We start from the raw sequence: 21711 nt of genomic DNA, 5'->3' as shown, positions 1-21711 counted from the left end.
AGAACGGAACATTCAACTTCGCGCTCTGATCGTTGTTGGCTGTATTTGATTACTATTATTGTAAGTTTGCTTTTTCTTGCTGACTTCGTGGTACTGCACACTGCTGTTTATAATTTTTTACCATAACGAACGCGATTCACATTTATGCTTCATTTTATACAGCGTGCTTGCTTTCAAACACACTGATTAGAGAAATTTCGAACTTCTGCGCCGTTCGCCGGCGTTGGTCAACTTTTGCACCACCCCAGACCATCGATAATGTAGTGCCTGTACGGAATGTACTGCTTTAGTTCACTTTTGGTTTCGATTAGGATAAGATGTGTTCGTGTTTTACCCGCCGCTAACAAGTGCGGTACCTACCGATCGTTTAGAAAAGTTTTAGGACAACGCTCGAGTTAACAGCTCTACCGTGTATCGCGTTTCAGCGCCAACAAGTTGGCACCATGGTTGAGTGATTCAATAATCTATCGCCCACACTCAGGTGCGTGGTCGGGTGCCGTACTAATCGCGTAACTAATTCAGTAGCGAAATCAATCCGAAGTGATTGCCCTCATTAAGAGCAAACCGTTTGGATTGCTCGTGCTCGGTACTTTGTGAAACATGTGTGTACAGCGCTTAAATGCACTTTCAAATGCACCACAAGGAGGAGCCAGTGGTTTACCACAGGTTTATTTATATGCGGATTAGGTCCAGTGGTACTTTGGCGGAACATTCGTAATGGAAAGTGAAATCGGAAAAATAGAAAATCTCGCACCGCCAACGCGTGTTTCACGCAACCCTGGCGGTAAAATGACACGGGGGAAGATGCGTTCCAACATGAAGAAGATGAAATCACTGGACGAGCTGAACTTGAACGTAAACTCGCCGGTTTACAGGGATTTTCTGCTGGGACTAAGGTAAAAATACTAGGTAAATTTTACCTATTACCAATCTTACCTATTTGTAGTACTGAGGCTATTGAATTACATAAGCGAAAATAAAAAAACTCAATAAATCATGTTCAAAAATACTGGTGGAGTGCAGTTCAATCTATGAATCACACGCGCAACAAATTACACCAAGCGATCGATCACACAATTCGAGTGGGATTTTCCCTTGGAAATGCGATTTACCCTTCCCTTAACATTGATTTTGTGATTACTTTTCACACCTGACACCCGCCAACATCGAACCCAACATTCGAAAATACATCACAATTGTCTTTGAATTATAGAGTGCGAAGGTAGCGTAGACTGTTGATTGTTTTTTTTTATTACGTTTTGTCCATTTGAGTTTCTAAGCAACACCGAGAAGAATAGTTAAATCCTCTGCTTATGAAACTTCTTTGGCCGTTTCTCAGTTTTCTTTATGTGACCCTAGGCTGAGAAACACGCATGTATCTCGACTCGACGATATTATGACGCCCATGTTTCCTCCCTCTGATTGCCGAATTGTTGGTGTTAAGGGGCGAGTTGGGATGGGGGGCTTCGAACGAAATTATGATTACACACCTCACTTGAGTCTTCTTTTGTTCATCGGCTGGAGCTTATTTTTTGTTGGACAACAGCTTCAATTTATATTTGTTTGCCATTTGTGGTGCGATTTTTGGCGGATCACTCGCAATAATGTGCCATTTGTTACAACAGCAGGCGCTGTTGTTGGTTGGTCTGATCGTAAAAAAATAAATTGAGATCAACAGCCTTGGTACTTTGAAGGCTCAGAGCTTACTTCCAATGTATAATAGTGATCTTCAAAAATTTAAATATTTTCCAGCTACTTTAGAAGAATTGATTTTTTTGTTTATAGACAATGTTCTTGATTTTCACAAAATCATATCAGCTCCACTAAGTGACCTCACCAAATTTCATGGCTCACGGCTAGATTCATTTTCATTCAGTTGACCTGTCCCACCTGATGCACACTCGAGCGCAGTGGCACCGTCGCCAGCGCAGAGAATTCACATGCATATCTCATCGTAGATGCTATTGATTCGTTTGTAGGTCGAATGGCGGGATTTGTTTATTAGACATTGAATAAGTGAAAAAACAACGTAACCGCTACAACTGGCGGAACAAAAACTGCTATAATTACCGTGCTATTCTTCCGTCGACCGGCTTGCACTGCAGTTGATTGACGGTACACTGACGCCGGGAAAATGTTCTATTCCCACGGTATATATGTCGGGAAGGGAAATTGCCAACAAGCAGCGCGTCGTAGTAAAAACGATACACCGTCGATTGTAGGCAGATATTATATTACCTAGATAAGAGTGAATTTGAATGATAGCTGCAGCAGTCGTTGAAGGTTTGTCAATTAAATTATGTGTATGAGAAGTGCTGACAACCCATGCAATTTTTGATGTCTTTCAACGTGAGTTAATAAATTTTTCTATGACAGCATGTTTCTTTGTCATGTTCCGGTCGGTGGCTTAGTGGAATATTAGTGCGCACCGGTCAAATCGTCACTATTTCATGTAAATTTCGGTGTAATAATTATAATATTATAATATGTTATGAACATCGTTGGAAAAATACCAATATGGATCACTAGGGAAAAATTAAAATTGATACAAAACATACTAAAACGCGTTGGTTCAAGTGTTTATTCTGATTTGGTTCCATTCCAGAACTCTCGCAGAAAAGAATCACAACTCAGTAGCACAAAATGTTTTCATCAGTTTGAAGCAAACCCGTAAAATGTTTATCTCACTTCTGGAAATGTATCGAACAGGTTCGTCGCTTGAGGACGGATGGCATCACTTGTAATATTTGTCAATAGAAGACTAGCTATTACATTTATAATTAATATGAAAATAATAAATCCGTTGACCTATGGACTTTGACTTTAAAACGACAAGTTAGAGAATTATGAAAGATTTTGAGAGGTGGTTGAGAGGATGTTGAGAACATTAACAATACAGAGCACATTTTCGTATTATGGTTGTAAAATAATTCAATAGTGAATTTCCACGAATCTAATCGATTCTCGTGCCTAATATGTTCTTCTAAATTTAATCTTATTCCATTCATCTGCTTACACATAAACATGGAATTCCGTAGCGTAGTTGATATTTTTTAGGTAACTGATTATCTTAACGGGTTTATCGGCATAACCAGTCCGTGTATAATAGCAAAAACGATTTGTTTTTTCTTATTCCGACAGTTTCGGTGACTTTGTTTCACCTTTTTCAAGGAGTAGAAAGGATTATCGTTCTATTGTTAAGTGTGTTGGTGTCCAACATCGGTTGTCTGGTGTGTATTACAAATGGCGTCCCACTTTGGTGCATGTGTACCTATTTTTGTGTGTTACACTGTATAAGCTCCTGAAGCTTTTTCTAGCACTTACTTTTTTCTAGCACTTTTATGGCAATTTCACTTTGATCGGGTAATAAAATATTCTGAGTTGTTGGATTTGCGTCTTCCTCTGTAATCCACTAATTCTTGTTCTTGGTCAAGAATATATTTGAATGAATTTACGTCGGATTGACTATAAATTAGTGTTTCTGTAAACCAGATAGATAGATTGTTTCGATAAATGGTTGAAATGGGACATGAAAATGTATGTTTCATGAAATAGTCTTAACTGTTCCGATCATGATACATTATCTCATGAAATTTTGTTGAACAAAAAATCTCTCTCTCTCTATTAATCTCTCTTTCTCTCTAACTCTCTATCATTCTCTCTCTATCTTTCTCTCTCTATCTCTCTCTCTCTTTCTTTCTCTCTCTCTCTTTCTCTCTCTATTTCGCACTCTCTCACTCTCTTTCTATCTATCTCTCTCGCTCCCTTTCTCATTCTCTCTCCCATTGTTTATATCGTTTCCATACCATATGTTTCAATGACCTAGCGTCTCCATAGAAGGGCAAAAATGATAAAAAAATTTCAAACTCATCTTATTCAAGTTTTTCCCGAAAGAATATTTTCTAACAACCTTCATTTGGAAGTGAAGACTCTACAAATCAATGCAAACTAGAAAAAAATTAACCCAAATTCACACTAATTAGAAGCCGCTGGGCTGGCAACCTGAAATATAGTATTTCTTACGTGAAATTGGTCAATAAAGCGAAAAAAAAATCGAGTTATAAGCTGATGTGTCTTTGAAATTGAGATCAGAAACATCCTCCAAAGGTGGTGTAATAAAGATTTCAACTTGCGCATAGTTTTCGTGGATGTGATAAAGATAATTTCAAATGCTGCCCGTTTCTCTTGGAACTATGAACTTTGAGTCGAGCCAGTACCGCACGAAATCCACAATAAGGAAGGAATGTTTGAATGTAGTCTATGCGTTGTTAGAGACCAAACATATCTCTGCATCCCTGCAAAGACCACTGAAGGGAGTTTTTTTTAGTTGGGTAGGTTTGTTATCAGGATTCACTTTGATAAGAGAAATGACCATGATTTAATTGCTTCAATGTAACAATATAGAAAGGATCATGTACATATAATGTGAGATTAATAACTGCCAAGTTTTAACGTAGAAAACACAAAGAAACTTTTATGAGACTAACTAACATATCAATACCAAGTAACAATGTCAGTACAGCCAAAAAAGCGCTATAAAACTCTATTATAACCAGTTTTGTCACTTGGGATAGTTGTTGTTATGCTTCTTTCTGCGGCTGAAAACATCAATTGAAATATGTTTTTACAACAACATTGCAGCGCTTTCACAAACGTGTCGCTCTTTTCTACAACCATTCACCGCATAAAGTCATCCAGCCCAGCTTTTCTCATTCAAACTTTTATTTGTAAAAATAGATTTACATGTACGCTTCAATCCAATAACTGTATATTCACTCTTCAGGTTTCAAAATATTGATGTTGTAATCTATACATATAAAAATGCAGTCTGTCTGATCCAAATAGGCTCGAAAACTACCGAACCGGTTGACGTGAAAATTTGTATGTAGGGGTTTTTGGTCCCGATAAAGGTTCCTATGATAATTTGAGACCCCTCCCTCTTCTGGAAAGAGGGGTCCAATACGAATGAAACATACATTTCTGCACAACTCAAGATCAAACCGAGCAAATGAAACCGAATTTGGCATGTGATGTTTTAAAGGGTAATAAATATGTCCATAATGGTTCGACGCCCCTCCCTCTTATGTAAGCACATCTTTCTGCACATCTTAAATACCATTTTGAAATCCAAGATGGCAACTCCCGGTTTGTGAAAAACAGCCTAAAATAACCAAATACCATCCAATATGAGTATCTCTGGAACCAGAACGATGCAGTGAGCTAACAATTGACCTTAGGCACCATTTTGAATCGCTGAATGGCAGCTTATAGGAAACAGTTGAAAAAAAAAAAAACAAATAATACTCAACATGGATATTTCCGTAATCGAGATGGTGCATAAAAACCAAACATTGACCAATACAATATCGCACGCTAGCCTGGGGGCTAATGCGGTCTCGATCAACTAGATTAGTTGAGAGAATTCGTTATCGATATTGTTTTCGGCACATTTTGCATGTTTTAGGATAAGTACAACGATACACTGTGCCCCAGTGCTGAGTCGGGAAAATTTCCTGCACGAAAAGTTCCTCGACCTGATCGAGAATCGAACCCGATATCACAACCGTGTGGGAGAGCTAGCCGTTCGACATCGCTAACCACAGAACCACGGGGACCAAACATTGACCCTTGACCCCATTTTGAATTTAAAGACGACCCCTGTTAGTTTCTGGAAAACAACCAAAATAACTAAATACCTCCCAAAATGAGTATTTCCTGTGTCAGATTTATGCCAGAAAATTTGCTGAAAATGACCGAATGCCACCCAATATGAATATATTCAGAATTAGAGCGATGTACACTGCCCATAATCGCATATTTGTAACAATTGCAAAATTGATTTTTCGAGCAAATCACACTTTTATATTTTGACCTTAAATGCATTGTTCCTAATATATTCTTGCAAATAGACACTTTAACTAAACTTAGTATCATGAAGAAAGCACTACTTTACACTATGTATACATTGAATACTACTTTTGAAGTCAAATTGCTTGAAATTTTTGCAATGATACATTTATGCCGTCACTTTCAAGCTACTTTTGGAATATAACACAAGGAAAATGAAGTTTTTCATGTATTTAACAAGCATGAGCTGAATATCAGAAACGGATCACCGGTGGTTGGTTACCGGACCAGAATAACTTCCGAGTTCCAAAGGATGCAGATGTGGATTTGGATGGAAACATTTTTGACAAAAAAGTTGAAAAAGTTAAGTAGTGTGACAATTATGCGGTTATTTACGCTATGTGACAAAATAACTTGTTATTTTTTACGACTTTTTTCAAACAAACATAAGCATATTTTTCCAGATGTAAAAAGTACATACTATTCTAAGCATTTTCCAATAAAAAGCACGAAATCCATAAAATGTCGAATGTTACAATTATGCGATTACAGGCAGTACAGAAGCCAAAAGTAGAGGATGTTGTCATTAAGATAAAACCAATCATTTCAAACGATTTGTCGTTTGACTTTGATCATATCATATGGCCGATTCGTCGTGCATTTGCAGACTTTAAACACATCGCAAGGAATCAATGAATTTGAAACGTTCGAATAGTACAAAACCACATTTATATTATGTTGAGACCACATATATCAATCAAAGCAAGTATAAATAGCATTTGAATTTTTTTTCTTTCCATAACTTTTGAGCCACATATCAAATTGTTATGAAGTTGGTTATAAATAGCATTTGAATTTTTTTTCTTTCCATAACTTTTGAGCCACATATCAAATTGTTATGAAGTTGGTTATTTGTAAGTTTGAGAGATGACTCGTTCGTATGACACTAATTATGTTCAAATAAGTCATGTAATTTTTGAAATAATAGACTTTCGTTGTTTAATTGACAATTTAATACATTACGGTGGCTTAAGTTCAATTATAATCAAATGAAATGGGAACGTATAGGGCAGCCAAACTTTGAAACCACGTGTTCAATCATAATTCATCAGTTAACCCTTAACTAGCCCACTCATCTGATAATAATATTGATCAAATCGGTTGTGTAGTTTCTGAGTTAATGAAGTTTCGTGATTTTCACATTTTGGTACTTTACAGACGAAGTTACAGTCCGATTACAGTAAAATTCAATGGGGTGTTACGAGGCAGCTTGACTTTTTATTTGACACTAATTTTGTGGAAATCGGGTCAGCCATCTCTGAGGAAAGTGAGTGAGTCCAAGTAAACTTCGGAATATGTTCCTTTTCATAGTTGGATTTCACATTTTTAAGCATAACAGGCAAAGTAATAGTCTGATTGCAAAACAAATCAATAGGGTCTTATGGGGCAACTAGACCTTCCATTAGACACTGATTTTATGAATATCGGTTCAGCCATTTCTGAGAAACATGAGTGAGATTAAGTAGTTGTCATAACACGTTTCTTGTCATAACTTTTGAACCACAAGTTCAATCTTTATGAAATTCAAAAGTTAAGGGTATTTCAGGTTGCCCGTTCATTTGAAATCAATTTTGTTCAAATCAGTTGTGCAGTTTTCGAGATAATGATGTTTCATGATTTGTACATTTTGAAATATAACCTCTAAACTAAAAATCCGATTACAATGAAATTTAATAGGGTCTTATGGGACAACGAGACCTTTCATTTGCAATTCATTTCATGACGTCGGTTCAGCCATCTCTGAGAAAAGTGAGTGAGAATAAAAATCTGCACATACACACACACACATACACACACACATACACACACACATAAAAAAAAGGAAAAAACAAGGGAATGATATCATACTATCTCTGTCTAATGTGAGAGTGAAGGGTTACTCCTGCACCCATTTCAAACCAAATGGAACTTCCGCTGGACCCTCCTCATGTCTGTCAGGGGAACCGCGGACCATTGAGATTTCGGATTTGCAGCAAATATAGGAGATTTGACAGAGGTAGCATAGCTCTGGAAAAAAACCTGATATTGCAATCCACACACGCGACATTTTCTTGCATTTTCAGTGTGGCGTCAGGGCGTCGAATATTTTTTACTTGTTCGCATATCAACACATAACAAAATCGGAACAAAAATTTGTTGTTTTCTTAATGAATTCATTGAGATCGCTGCATGTTCGAGCACCTCTACAGCCTGCGGCAACCACTCACATCAAACACTCTAGTTCCAGAAAAATACCTGATAAAAAACACTTGATATGTAAACTTTTACTAAGCAGACAATTTACACGTACTGCCAATAGTTCCCCAAACAACTTTTATTTGAAAACTTAGACCCCAAACTTCTGGTGAAGAGAAACCCGAGGTGCATTGAAGATGCATATGCCGCTTCAGACCCGTGCACAGTGGGGCGGCTCCATGCAAATGCTGGTCAAGCAAAAAAATGTCTTCAAATCATGGAAAATACATGGTTTTTATATAATTTTGGGACGGTGAGTCCGAATTTGATATAATTTTTGCATGAAAATGAGTATTTTTGGCGCCAGGGGAATTTTCATGTTTTTCGAATAAATTATATGAGGAAAAATTTTACGTCGGTTTCAATCTTTTGGAAAATAAAATGCATGATGCTTGAAAGACTTTCATATGCCATCAAAAACATAAAATATTAATCAGTTATTAAGAAAAAGGAGAAAAAATAAATGGAAAAATATGCTTCGTGCTGAAAATTACTTATGACTTGTTTTTGTTTTTCAAAGTGACTATATTACATTGATTCTTTTTATCGCATTCTTTTTTCCATTCACTTTCACCTTCATTTTCATGTTTGTGTTCATTTTCAATACAGTTTTAAAATCTTCAAGAAGGGTTTTCAAAATGCAGTTTCTAACGTCAGAATAATAATTCACTATTTGCTCTGTAGAAATTAGCAGGCGATGTATTATGTCATTGTTTGTGTTTACACGATTTTTTTTACATGTGACTGGTATGATATAAACTTAAAACGTGATTTTGGTACTCATTGCTGGTGATCCAAAACATAAACAATGATTAGTTTTTGATACTTCGTTAATTATCGAAATATAGATCAGTTAAACTTGTAAATATGAAAATAGTGTGATTAATTATACTGAAACATGTTTGAAAACTTTGTTATTATCAGACTAATACTAGCCATTTGTTATTCTGTAGACGGTTTTCAGTGTGCAATTCAAATTTACATTTTTGAAATCCGATTTGTGCCGAACACTCGTTGTTTCTCTTCGAAAGAAGGGTACTCTGCGCAACTCTGCGCAGGATCAGACTAGATGCATTTTAAGGCATTTTTTCCAAGCTGTCTTTTAAAACTAGTGCTAATAGTGTCAAACCCTGCCGTCTAAACTTTAAACGCTGTTTTATGCAAAAAATACGCAATTTTTTAAATCTGCCTAATTTTTTTGAGTATTACAATGAGATTATACATTATCCAATGATGAGGATTTATTTTCCACTATTTTATAGACAACTTTTACTTAGACGTCAGCAAGATTCAAGTTACTCTTGAGGCTCCAGCAAATTTCGCAACATTGCATTTTTTTCAAGAAAAACGCTAAATAACGCTGACTCAGTACACTTTGAAAAATCATAGAAAATTCAAATTTTGTCGTAATGCTCTAAAAATTTGGATTCTGACACTTCAATAGTATACAACTATAGGAAAAATATAATTGAAATGAAATTCACATTTTCAATTTTGGGTCGATGGCCAGCGATTCCCCACTGTGCCGTGTAGTAATCTGGAACATTTGTGTAATTTCGTTTGTTCTGTTTTTGTGCAATTTTTTGTTAATTTTTCTTCTGTTTTTGTCACTCAAGAATTTTTTTTTTCAATAAATTTTTGTTTTTTTTTCTGTTAATTTTAGGCGTTTCAAACCATTATTGGTATTGTTGTTTTTATCTATACTTCACAAATATTTTTCAACTATTTTGAGCTGAATTCGGAGTTCATACATTTTTATTCTTTCAAACCTTTCAAGGTGTTTTTAGATGTTACAAGCTTCATTCACTACAGTTTTATGCATTTAAAATCAAGTTTGATATAGTTTTTCTTGAGTTTGTTATTTTTTCTGATTTAATATAATGCTTATTATATACTAATATGAGATCAGTTTTTTAGTTGTTTTTTTTTTCAAACGTTTTTTTTCAGCTTTGAAATTGGTTGTTGTTGTGGCCTTTAAACTGCTTTACGTTTTTAAGTAATTCGGGGTTTTTTTTTTGACGTTCTGTTATCTAAAAGTGCAAGATATGTTTAAGGTTATGGCCTCAATAGGATCGTAGTGCCAGTCTCGCAATTTTCCTGTAAACTCTAACGGTTTGCTGCGAAGTTTGTGTAGAATAAACTGAAAGTCAAATTCCGGTATGGAACGAGCTACCTGGGGTCTGTTTTTTTTATTTTACTATGTTTCACCACTGCCAGTTATTTCAGGGTGCATTTTTGATTATTTTACTACTGGTTGATATACCTCCCAGTTGGTCTCGAGGTACGATGTTGGTCTAACAAACCAGTTGTCGTGGGTTCGAGTCTCGGCTCGGGAGGTACTGTTATGTCGTTTTCGTTTTCGCGGTGTAGCTACACTCAAACGACACTTTTGACACCGTAAATGTTTTATTTGACTTTTCGGACTACCCTTTTTCTGTCTCTGACTACACTTTTTCTGTCCCTGACGACACCCGAAAAAAGCAGAGTGTACTGTAGGAAGTTACCAACACATTCACACGTATGTGTCAAAACTGGTTTGTTTTGGTTCTCGTTCCACGTGGTAAAGTGTCAGGTGAATTTTTTTCAGCACATTTGCGAGATGGACATATGAAATGGAAACGAGACAAAATGACGAATGCGATCATGACCAAAAAAAACGAATTGACAGCTATCCCATTATTACGCATACCAATGCAACGACACTGAAAATGTTTTATTTGAAGCTGCCCGGAGAAAAGTGTAGCTACACCGCGAAAACGAAAACGACATTAGTGCCAGTAGGATCGTAGCGCTACCCCCGCAATTGTCCTGTACACTAAACAGTTGGCTGCGTAGTCTGTGTGCATATAAGAAACAGAAGGTCGAGTTTCGAATCGGAATGTAGCGCCAGGGAAAAAAAACTATTGGTTGATCTGACTTTTAGAATTCTTTTAACTAGATTTGATCCATTTCTGCTTTGGTATATTTTTTTTGCTATGCAATATTTTTTTGGTTTTCAGGCTCAATTCTTTTTCGCTTTTAGTCGTTTTCAGGTAATTTTGAAATCATGCCTTTTTATTTTCCGTAAATATCTCAAAGTAGTTCTCGGTTGAATTCGAAGATATTCTGATTAGATTAAGAATTATTTTGTTTTCGAATTCTTGTGGATTTTAGGGATATTTCTCAGCATAGGCTTTTATGTGCTTTTATACTATCTCTAAAAGATGTTTGAGATTGATTTGGAATAGCTTCTATAGTAGCTTCCAGCCATACTGAGCTAACCTTTGAATCCTTTTTATTTTTGTGTCTTATTTGCTATATTAGAAATCTTGGTAATTTTTTGTATTTCACAAGCTCTTTTCAGGAATTTTGAGCTAGATTTTGAACTATTTCCAGTGTTTTAATTTTAATTTGCTAGAAGTCATTCTAGAGCAAATTTTGGATTCTAATGTGTTGTTTTTTTTTTTTTTTTGGTATATTATCCATTTAGTTGAAAATTGTAGTTGTCGACTGGCGACAATTGATTTTACTCTCATGCCGCACATTATACCTTACGTCGCAAATAGTGCGCTGTATAGCGCATCTGATATGCTATACAGCGCACTGCTTCCCACGTAAGGATATTTAAAGTCCCAGCGAAAAGTCGCGCGCAACGAAAGTCGCGATTTCGATTTAGTGCTGCGACGTTAATAGTGATTTTAGTTATTTGAAGCGTAGTTTGTGACGTTTGTGAGTATTTTGATTTCTTTACTGGTTTGAACAGAAGTTATAAATTTTTTTTCAACAATTTATATGAGATTAACATTTCAGTTCTTTTTTCAACAAAAAATTCTCAGCAATATTTGTAATGATTTTTGCTTTTAGTCTCTTCCAATTTTGAAACCATTAACAACAAAATTTGGAATCAATTTCTTTTTTACCGTTTTCTGTTAATTTGGTGCGTTTCTCAGCCCTTTTAAGGCTTATTTTAACGGATTTTTTCCATGTACGGCTTTTCTGGTCTAGCTGGTTTTTAACTGAATTTTAAATTATTTTTAACAAACAAATGTAACAAACGTTTCACGTAACAAACCATATAACACAGTTGATTCTGCGGAGTCGAAAGCGAAGAACTTTTCTTTTATATTGTGGTAACGAGGTTGACGAAAGCCAACCCGTTTACAAAATGAATAGTTTGGGTTACTTCCAGCTATTCCGGTAAGACAAATTTGTTTATTTATGGTTTACGGTGCCGTACGAAAGAGTTAGTATACAACAAATTCCTCCTTTTGAAATTTCCGAGTAGCATGTTTCCAGAATAGAACATTGTCAATCGTTTATACATGAAATAAAGGGTTTCATTTTTTCCTCGCTCTCTTGAAATTCCTCTTCAGTAAGCTTTGCCATTTCATAGTGGTCAACAAAAACGGAAAAAAATACCCAAGAGCTCAAAATGAAAAAAGAAGAAAAATAAGAGCCGTTTAGCTGTTCCTGTGAATTTCTGGTGCCCCTAGCATAAATGGAAGTGCGTCAAAAAGCCGCAGAGTAATTGTTCGCCGGGTTCGTCGCTTCAGCGTTTGCTCTTCATTCCAGTCTCTGAAGACTTTACGCACTTCTGGTCTAGCAAAGAGCACAAAAATTCACAGGAACGGGTAAAAAGCTATAATCAATCTTTTTTTCATAGTGGTCTGGTCTAGCTTAGCTCTGAAATGGTTGTATTTCCAGTATGCTTTTTCAAGTGCTTTACGCCACAATGCGTAGTGAAATATCATGATTTTCGTTGCATCTACTGTTCTCATCCACATTTTGTGAGGGTACAATTCAGGTTCGAGCGCTTTCCGCATTCGGTATTAGGTAAATACAAACTTACTTCAGAGTGACAGTGTCTTCCGATTCTAATAGTAAGAACATGTGTTTCAAAACTGCTTTAACATATTATTATTCTCTCTTCTTTCAGGTATGTTTCGTACCGTATTCACTTGAAGATTCACTTCGCATGTGCAGTAAGTAAATATAAACAAGCTTACTTTAGTTCGGCCCAAACATTGGTGGTATCATAAGTAGTACACCAGGTCCATCGAAAGTAGATTGCAATATTGCGTGTTTTGTTTCATGCACATATAGGTTGTTTACATGTTTCTGTTTACAATCAAACCACTCGACGATCGGAGATCTTCAGACAACAGGTTTCTCTGCTCTAGTGTTGTTTTATCGCTTCTGTCTAGGCTGTGTGTTTTGCTCTAGCTGCGGTCTACCGCATGAAACAGTGACACACACTTGCCTTGCCTTGTGGTTCAGATTTTTTATACTAATGATATCAATACTTATCAATTACATCCAGTTCAGAATGCCTCCTATTGATCTTTAAGAAATAACCAGTAATGCACGTACATATGAGTGATTGAAATAACTGATTATAAGGAATGTTAATGATACTTGACTAGTCGGAACAAAAGCTTGATAGTACAGTAGAGACTGAGGAACAACAACGGTGACCTGTAGGGAGAAAAATGAAAAAAAAAAACATAAAGCCTTCCACTGCAATCCGGGAAAAGTGATTGAAGTGCTTACTAATACCAGAGAACGTAATCACGTTCGAAATACCCCCATGCGACCGTAACCGCCCAACCATGCATTGGCCCCCAAGTGTACCCGGCGGTCTGTCCAAGTGACCTATCTATCGACAATTGCAATCTTCTGCCATCCTCAGCTTAACCCATCAGCGTTTAGCAAGTAAAAGTTTTATTTTCGCTCCCGTCGTCGCTGCTGCGCGCTTAGTTTTCTGGTGTCTGTTTTATTTTCTCTTCGAGGTACAGTTAGATTTTCTTCAATTGAAGTGTCCATCTCACGTCCATGATGCTCGAATGGAAACGCTTTCCAGCAAACTGGCAATCAATCGATATATGCAGAATCATCCTCCCCCCACCAAGGCTTGTCTGAAGACAGTTGGAGCGACACGAATAATGCCTCGCGAACTTGAACTTTTGACTTGGGCACGGAAAACTTTAGAGTAGATTACAGCAAGAGAGTAGGAGCCAGAAGGGAAAACCATCGTGTTTCCTAGACCAGGCACTGGTGCGGGTTTTTTTGCGAAGATTGAGGACGCATGTATAGCTTATGTATTGTTAACTTAAATCTGGTAATATTGCTCTTAAAAACTCGTTTTATGATACTAACTTATCTGTCGAAATTACATCATGTCTACGAATAATAAATAGGTCTGTGGTTTCAGCACCATTTATGAAACTGCATCTCCTGTTACACATTGGGTAATAAAAAAGTGCAACGGCACATAACTTCCACAAGTCAGTTGAGCAGAAAATAACAGCCGTTCGGCTTGTTAACTGTTTACTACCTTATTAACTAAGGGCCTTGAAATAGGGCTATTAATTTATTGTGACATTAGCGGAACACATTTTTATTTTACTTCACCTAAAAGTAGTGTAACCGTCCTACTGAGATTCGGAACGATTTTTATCACTGTTACTGTAGAATATTACCGCATAAAAACAAATAGCAACATGTCTCTCCAGGGCAGTGCATAAGTAAATAATATGCTGCAGTAAACTTTAGATAATTGAAATGGTGACAAGTTCATGGGAAGTTTTATGCACTGTTTATCCCTCTAGCCAGAGCATGAAGCTGGTCACTGGCAGCTTCTTGTGCAGGTTTAATGTAGGCCTGAGCAACCCATAATAGGCTCGGCCCAAGTGCTATTAGAGAGTCTTTCTTCTTTCCATTGAACTTGCCTGTTGCATGGATGGAAACAGCCTCCGCCATGTGATGCAGTCGGATGCCTTCGGGAAAGGGCCAAACGACCGGCCGATGGCGTGTAGAATAGTTTAAAGGCAAATTACGGCACGAGTAATTTAGCTGTCACCTGGTAGAACTGGTTCTCTCTCTCTCTTCTTCTTCCTTGTGGGCAATACGTAGTAGATAAACCCAAGTACGGGTAAAAAGTAAAACACTGCACACATGAGCGGGCTTTCGCGTGCTCCACGATGGGTCTGGAAATAACTGTTCTTCTCTCATCCCACCACCTAGTGTAAAAGTGCTGTATAGCAATTTATCGGGTCACGTATGAAGGTAAACTCGAACCCGGTGGACACGAAATGGATAGTTTTATTGAGCTCCTTCCGATGATGTGCCTTAATTTGGGAAGCATATCATTCATTGGCAGATGCTACGTTTACAACTGTCGAAGATGATTAACGATATTAGTTTACCATGCAGTCAACTATTTATTAGTTTGGACTAACCCTCTCCCATCATTTTATAAACTCTCTAATGCATTCACAATCCGGAATTAAACCTAAAAGCAGCAATAAATAGCGTATAAATACCATCCACTAAAGACAAAACTTAAACTTACCGTTCGCCTGATAATCGGCATCATCAAATGGGAGCAGTCAAGTTATATAACAGTAAATTTGTTTCCTGATCGTTAATTTCGCGCGACGTATCTTTCCTATGTACCTATCTCGGCTCAGCAGCAGGGGTCTGGGCTATCTTCGTCGACGGGGAACAGCAACGTCAGCGAAAATATATGTATTTACGACGGTCTCACGGATGGAAATTGGTTTATTGATATGGGCTTTCACCTGGAATCGAAATCAATAGAACTGGTTCGAATTCGTGTTGGATTATGGCAGATCAGCAGCAGCAGCTCGTTTGCAGCCGTGTTTATTATCCCCATTGAGTTTTGACTATTCATATCAAACTCTTTGAAAAATGTCATTTCTCGACATGATCAAAAACGAAAATGTATGTTTAAGTTTCAGTTATAAGATCGACTTCTAAAGACGCAAAAAACTGTATATCGTGTATAAAGTTTAAAATTCCCATTGGCAATGAACGGTGATGGGTGAGTGGAAAGCATTAACTTCCTCTATAACTGCAGTCGTAGAACCGATAAATATTTTTCACATGCAGTGCCCTTAGAATAGCATACGTTGGCTTGGGGGCAAGCATGGTAATGAAAGAACCGATCCGTTAGATGGTAACTGTACCTACAAGAATTTTATATCGATGTAATGTTGAATGAGATGAAGCTGCAGATGACGTTTTGTATGCAAGGAGTTGAGACGGAGGAAAGTTTCAACTTTAAATAAATGAAAGTACAGAGAAAGAAGATAATAATAATTTAAGGACGATGAAAAATATTGGACATTATTCTTTCAATAATGATTTGGAAAAGAGACTTTACATATCTACTCTTTTCTTTTCATAACTATTCACATCTCTTCCAGATTGGATTGGAAATTTCTGATTATCCTAGGGGAGGACACTACCAAGTAAACCTGATTTATAACCTCAAAATTCCAGTACTTCAGTACTTATATTTTCTCCATTGCAATAATACTTGGTCAAAAGTCCAGGGTCTCACGCGATTATGACTTAACTAATAATCTCAAAAATGAAACCCTATATTTTATTCTTTTAGGTAATTGAATGAAAATTTCAGTCGCAAAGTTCAGTGTAAAATGTAAATATGTGTTTTCAGTAAAGCGTAAACGTGATTATTGCGACAGAAAAAGATTGTTTTGCAGCTTCTATATACCTGCATAAAAAACACTGGTTAACACAGGTTCAACCATTCCTGTGCCCCCAGCTATTAATAATAACAATACTACGTAGCTGTAAAGTGATTTTCCTATGAACGAAGTTCTTAGTATCCAGCAGCCAATGTAAAGATACTTGATCACATTATTAGTCATATAGTTTGAACGATTTTTATAAAACTATTTGACGCGGGTTAATTTTTGTTATCGTATATCTTAAAACGTTTTCTAGTTTTATTAGATTTTATGTTTAATTTGCGCTGAAACTAAACGAAAACAATTTTAAAATTCAAGCGAATAAAGCATTTCATTTTTAAAGGTTAAATATTGTGTTTTATCATCAATTTAACAGCAATTAAACGTGCCACTGATGAAAGTGATTGTGATTTTGTTGCACTCAGATAATAACACATTTGCGCATGCGCTTTGTTGCGACGAATTCTGAGCTTTTGTTGTGGAGCGTTTTGAACTCACATAGGGACATCTTGCCCCTAACGGATTTGAAAACAAAATTTCACAGACCTTTTTAAATTTCACGATCTTGATGTTTTTTATAGATTATAATGGTTCAGGACGAGTATGTTCGGTAAAAAACTGTTTTAACTTCAGTTCAAAGTGTTTTTTGAATTACATTATTGATGAATGCGTAATGACAGATTCCTCTTAACGTGAACATAAGGGTGATCCACTGTGATTGGGTAAACCTGAAATAGTATCATAATGTTTTTATAACGGCAACGATAACATTTTTTGCTGCACCATATTTATATCATAAAAAAATGGTTATGGAATCAAATGGTTATGGAATCAACAATCTGTATTTATCGCTTAATTAAAATATGAAGAAAAAGTTCGATTTGTTTTCAGATGTATTATCATATTATAGAATGCAATTAGATTTCTTAGGAAGTCCAACGAGGGAACCGAAAAAGCAAAGCTTAGGTACTATTATTTCGGTGTCGAAAGTTAAACTTTCTGTTTATTGTATACAGAATTTGCAGCCAACTATTAAGTTTACAGGACAATGGCCAAGCTAGCGCAACAATTCTATTGATACAAATAGTCTCGACCGAACAACTTACTGGCTTTATCATACTTACATGAAGGATAACATTTTATGTACGCATGTCTGCTAAAACTGCTTAAACTGGAATCAGTGAACTTACACAATAATTCAATTGAATGTGACAAGGATTGACGGACCATTCTCATTGTACAAGCTTATTGGCTGAATACTTTTTGAAGGATCAATACGTCTATACGCCACGTCCTCCTTCTAGAGGGAAAGGATGTCAATAAGAGCTTTGTTGCTTGGAGAAAATTGCCGATTTTAATGGGTTTACCTTAAAGCACTAATGAAAATACCCATGTCGCATCTGTCATAGTAGCCCATGAGTCAGCAGATAGCGAAAACAGTAAAACAACTCTGTTCAAATGTATATGCGTACAAGAACGGTATCACGCCGCGTCAAAAACGAACATCTTGCGGCACTTTGTTAACGCCGAATACGCCTGTCCTCGCATCTACAACATCCTGGAACTATGGGACAACAATCAGAGCATCAAAAGAAAGGTTCCGGTCGGCTGATGACTCTAAGCAACAAGAAGATCCAAGGATTCTGGAAAGGAAAATCGAGGTAAAAATGGCTGCATCGCTGCGTGCGCTTGGCCGGGAGGTTGGTGCAACCTGTCAAACAGTGAAAAAGTACCTTGCGGAAATGGGTATACATATCACTAAGCGGCGACCTCTTCCATTGCTCTAGGAGCTGCAGGGAATGACGCAGCGGTAGTAGCTGATTAAGATGGTCAAATCGACTTTCCCGGCGAATCACGACGTGGCGGCGGTAACGGATGACGAGATTTACTCACCCTGGATGGCAACGACTGGCAGGGCACTTCGTATTTTACTTCCCCTACGTATGGATGTCAAAGCCGCTCTTCTTTTACTCCGAACTGATCGTGAATGGGAAAATTTATAGTATGAAGTGCTGCGGATTTCACGACGTTCGTCAAGAAAAACCATAAGGGGGAAAACGCCGTGTTCTGATCGGATCTGGCGTCGGCCCAATTTTTTTTTTTTTTTGGATAGCGGGGGGGGGGGGGGTTGTCAAAAGACCACGAAAGACCACGCACGGGGGTAGGGGGGTTAACGAAATGACCACGTGGTCTTTTTTTCTGACTCATAATAATAATAATTTATTGTTGCCACCTAGTCAAGAATGAAGCTTTTGCATTTTATAAATACAGAATGTACTGAAAGTTTAATAATATAAATGTAAAAAAATTTAGGTGAATTTTTGGCACTTGACATATGAAAAGACTACGTGGTTGATGTCGCAAAGGGGGGGGGGTTGGCCGAAAGACCACGGGAGGGGGGGGGGTACGGTTGGTATAAAAAGTGAACAAAATATGACTTCGTGGTTTAGGAACGGCCCCCAAGCTACTGCAGAGAGTTTATGTTATAATACCATTATAAACTGTTAAAATGATTTCATTTTTTTCATGAAAGATAGATTATCAATTTTGACATCCACTGGCGTTGAAAACTCAATTTTCAAAAAAGTGGCGCTTGGTTCGATCTGGTTGCACGCCGACCATATGTGTTATTCAAAGCATTGTGGACGTGGCTAACTCAATTTTGAAATATCTCAAAAAACGAATGCACTCAAAAAGCTAGTTGAAGTCCTATTTCATCATTAGATTTCGATTAATCTATTGGAAGTTGAAATTGAAAAAAAAATCTTGAAATTTTACTTTTAAAAAAAATCTTCGGGGCTCTTAACACGCAATCTATAAAGCGACCTTTTTTCGATACTTTTTCAATGTTTGGAAACATGCGACTTAAAAACAAATAAACAAACAAACAAAAGACAAAAAATGCAGCTCAGATTTGCATAGAATTCAATGTGGTGTCTGTGGTCGGACTCAAGCATCTGGACATCATCCTGTTTCCGCGAGTACCCATATTGGGTCACTTTGGGCTGTTTTTCAGAAACTTAATGTTGTTATTTTTTGGTATTCGGCATTCTCCAGAAGAATAATATCAATAAGCTTAACTGTGTTACGGAATTTCATATTCACATATAAGATCATTATAATGAATTTATGAACAACAAAATTTAGTTATACTGAAAAAAAATTATCAAGAATAAAAAATAAATCCAGTAGAACTTATCCACATGTATTTTTTTTCAAATCTATTTCAACATTTAATAAAGTTTACATGAGGAATGCTAGATCTAACCGCTAGGTGAGAGATCTGATGAAATGTTAAGAAAATGGCAACTTAGAACTTGACTGAAATAATGAACGAGTTGTAGAAAATTGATTTCTAGACTGGAAAAATATTTACTACCATTTTGTTAATAGTAAGTATAAAACTGGATTTGAAAAAAAAAAAACATTTTTTTTAAACTTTATTTCAGGTTTAATAGAGTTAATCAATAATTTCCCTTGCAGGGATTATTTCAGGGGCTGATAAAAGGCCACATTTGATGAAAAAAAAATATCCACGAATATAGTCTAACGTCCACTACGCATATAGCCTAACGTTAATCCACTTAAAGCTGTACAACTTTCAGGTTTCTGGAATAATCTTCTTAAACATGCTCTAACTTTAAACTTAAGTTATTCTGCATAGAGCAATTCGGTTGCGAAAGCTAAGAATTTTTTTTATTAGGCACTACCCAAATAAATGTTAAAAAAAAAAACATTTGAAGAGTAAAAATGTTCAACAGCAGTGTTTTTTTTTTTCAAACTTATTTTGATATTTTGCAACAACAAAAATGTGATTAATATTAAACAACTTCAAACTAAAACTATATTCGATCACCTAGTGGACAGAGACAAGTGCTTCTCTAGATTTGATTGGTTTGAAATCTAAGTTGATCAATCTCATATGTCCTAAGGCCCGAAGAAATTTACTCCAAAGTTATGCACATCCTCAGCGGGACACGCTTTCATAAAAGCGTAATATATTACACTACGCAGTGAAGTTATCCCACGGCTAAAAATTGATCCAAAATCCACACGCTTGACCGCACACCGTGTGACCCCGTTCTGCGTGGAACGCATATTTCAATACCCTTTTATTTTTTGATAGTTTCTTTCTGATTGTCTTCTTAGCTGGCACGCCGGCCGAGTGCAATTTGACACACGTCTGTCCTGGTCCTGACTTTGCCTAATGAATTGCCGACGGGCAAGATAAAGTGTGCCAGCTGACGACTACCCGCCAGCGCAGCTTCGCTGACCGTGATTCGGCCGCTAGGTCGAGAGGCTGGCCCTCGGACGATTCCACGTGTGTAAATCAATTCCGCGCGCTGTTCGATCTCGAATTTGGAACAGGCCCAGTTTGTTTCACGTGAAACGACCGCCCTCAAACTATATTGATTTCTGTGGTTCGATCTAGATTGTGCAGAAAGTAGCAATTGAATTTGATTAGACGACCGTGATGAGACTTTTCCATTAGAGGAAAAGTTTTGCAAATCTCGAGAAACCAAAACGCAGTAATTTCGATCAATCAACATCGATTCGAACTTTTGCAAAGTGGTGCTTCAACACAACACCACTTCCTTTTTGCTCCCGAATTTGGTTTTCCAGCACACCCATTACTCATATCCGAGCCGGTTATGCAGCTAAACAAACTGTTAACAAGGTTCATTACATATTCCTCTTTGATAAGCTATAGTTTTCCGCTTCGCCACTTTTCGCGGCGTGGCAGATTACACGCTTGGAGTTCAAAGCTGGGCTCTTTATTTTCTTCTCAGAATGAGCCCCGAAAACAGGTTTGTTGGTTCAGTTTTTTTTGTGCTGTTTTTTTGCCTCCGCTTCTGACGCTGCCGTTGCTGCCCACTTTCGCTACTGGAGTGCCGCTGGACGTTAATGAAACTGACCGCTATTTTATGTTGGTTAATGGCAGCTCCTTGTAGTACCGCGTTCACGGGTAGCACGTGTTTCGCGATCTTCCATGACATAATTTTTATGCGTTTAACAAGGTCATTTTCGCAACATGTTCGGCAACAATCGCCGCTGTCCGTGTACATGTTGCTCT

General features: G+C 37.1%; 1 protein-coding gene across 5 annotated transcripts in view; it reads left to right on the top strand.

The window, feature by feature from the left end:
• Positions 1-21711, top strand: part of LOC129721836 (uncharacterized) — a 185793-nt gene that overhangs the window by 108447 nt on the left and 55635 nt on the right. Inside the window, exon 1 of one of the 5 annotated variants that reach the window (XM_055674880.1) lies at positions 362-896. The exons of 3 other annotated variants lie outside the window; for them this stretch is intronic. In XM_055674880.1, the coding sequence (XP_055530855.1) occupies positions 718-896 (179 nt within the window). In that variant the 5' untranslated portion in view covers positions 362-717. Of the gene's footprint in view, positions 1-361; positions 897-13081; positions 13104-21711 lie in introns of those variants that run through there. One more of the 5 variants, XM_055674884.1, reaches the window with a different exon arrangement.

Source organism: Wyeomyia smithii, chromosome 2 (genome assembly GCF_029784165.1).
Source record: "Wyeomyia smithii strain HCP4-BCI-WySm-NY-G18 chromosome 2, ASM2978416v1, whole genome shotgun sequence".
NCBI lineage: Eukaryota > Metazoa > Arthropoda > Insecta > Diptera > Culicidae > Wyeomyia > Wyeomyia smithii.
The sequence above is the reverse complement of the archived record's forward strand: the minus strand, read 5'-3'. Positions and strand labels throughout refer to the sequence as shown.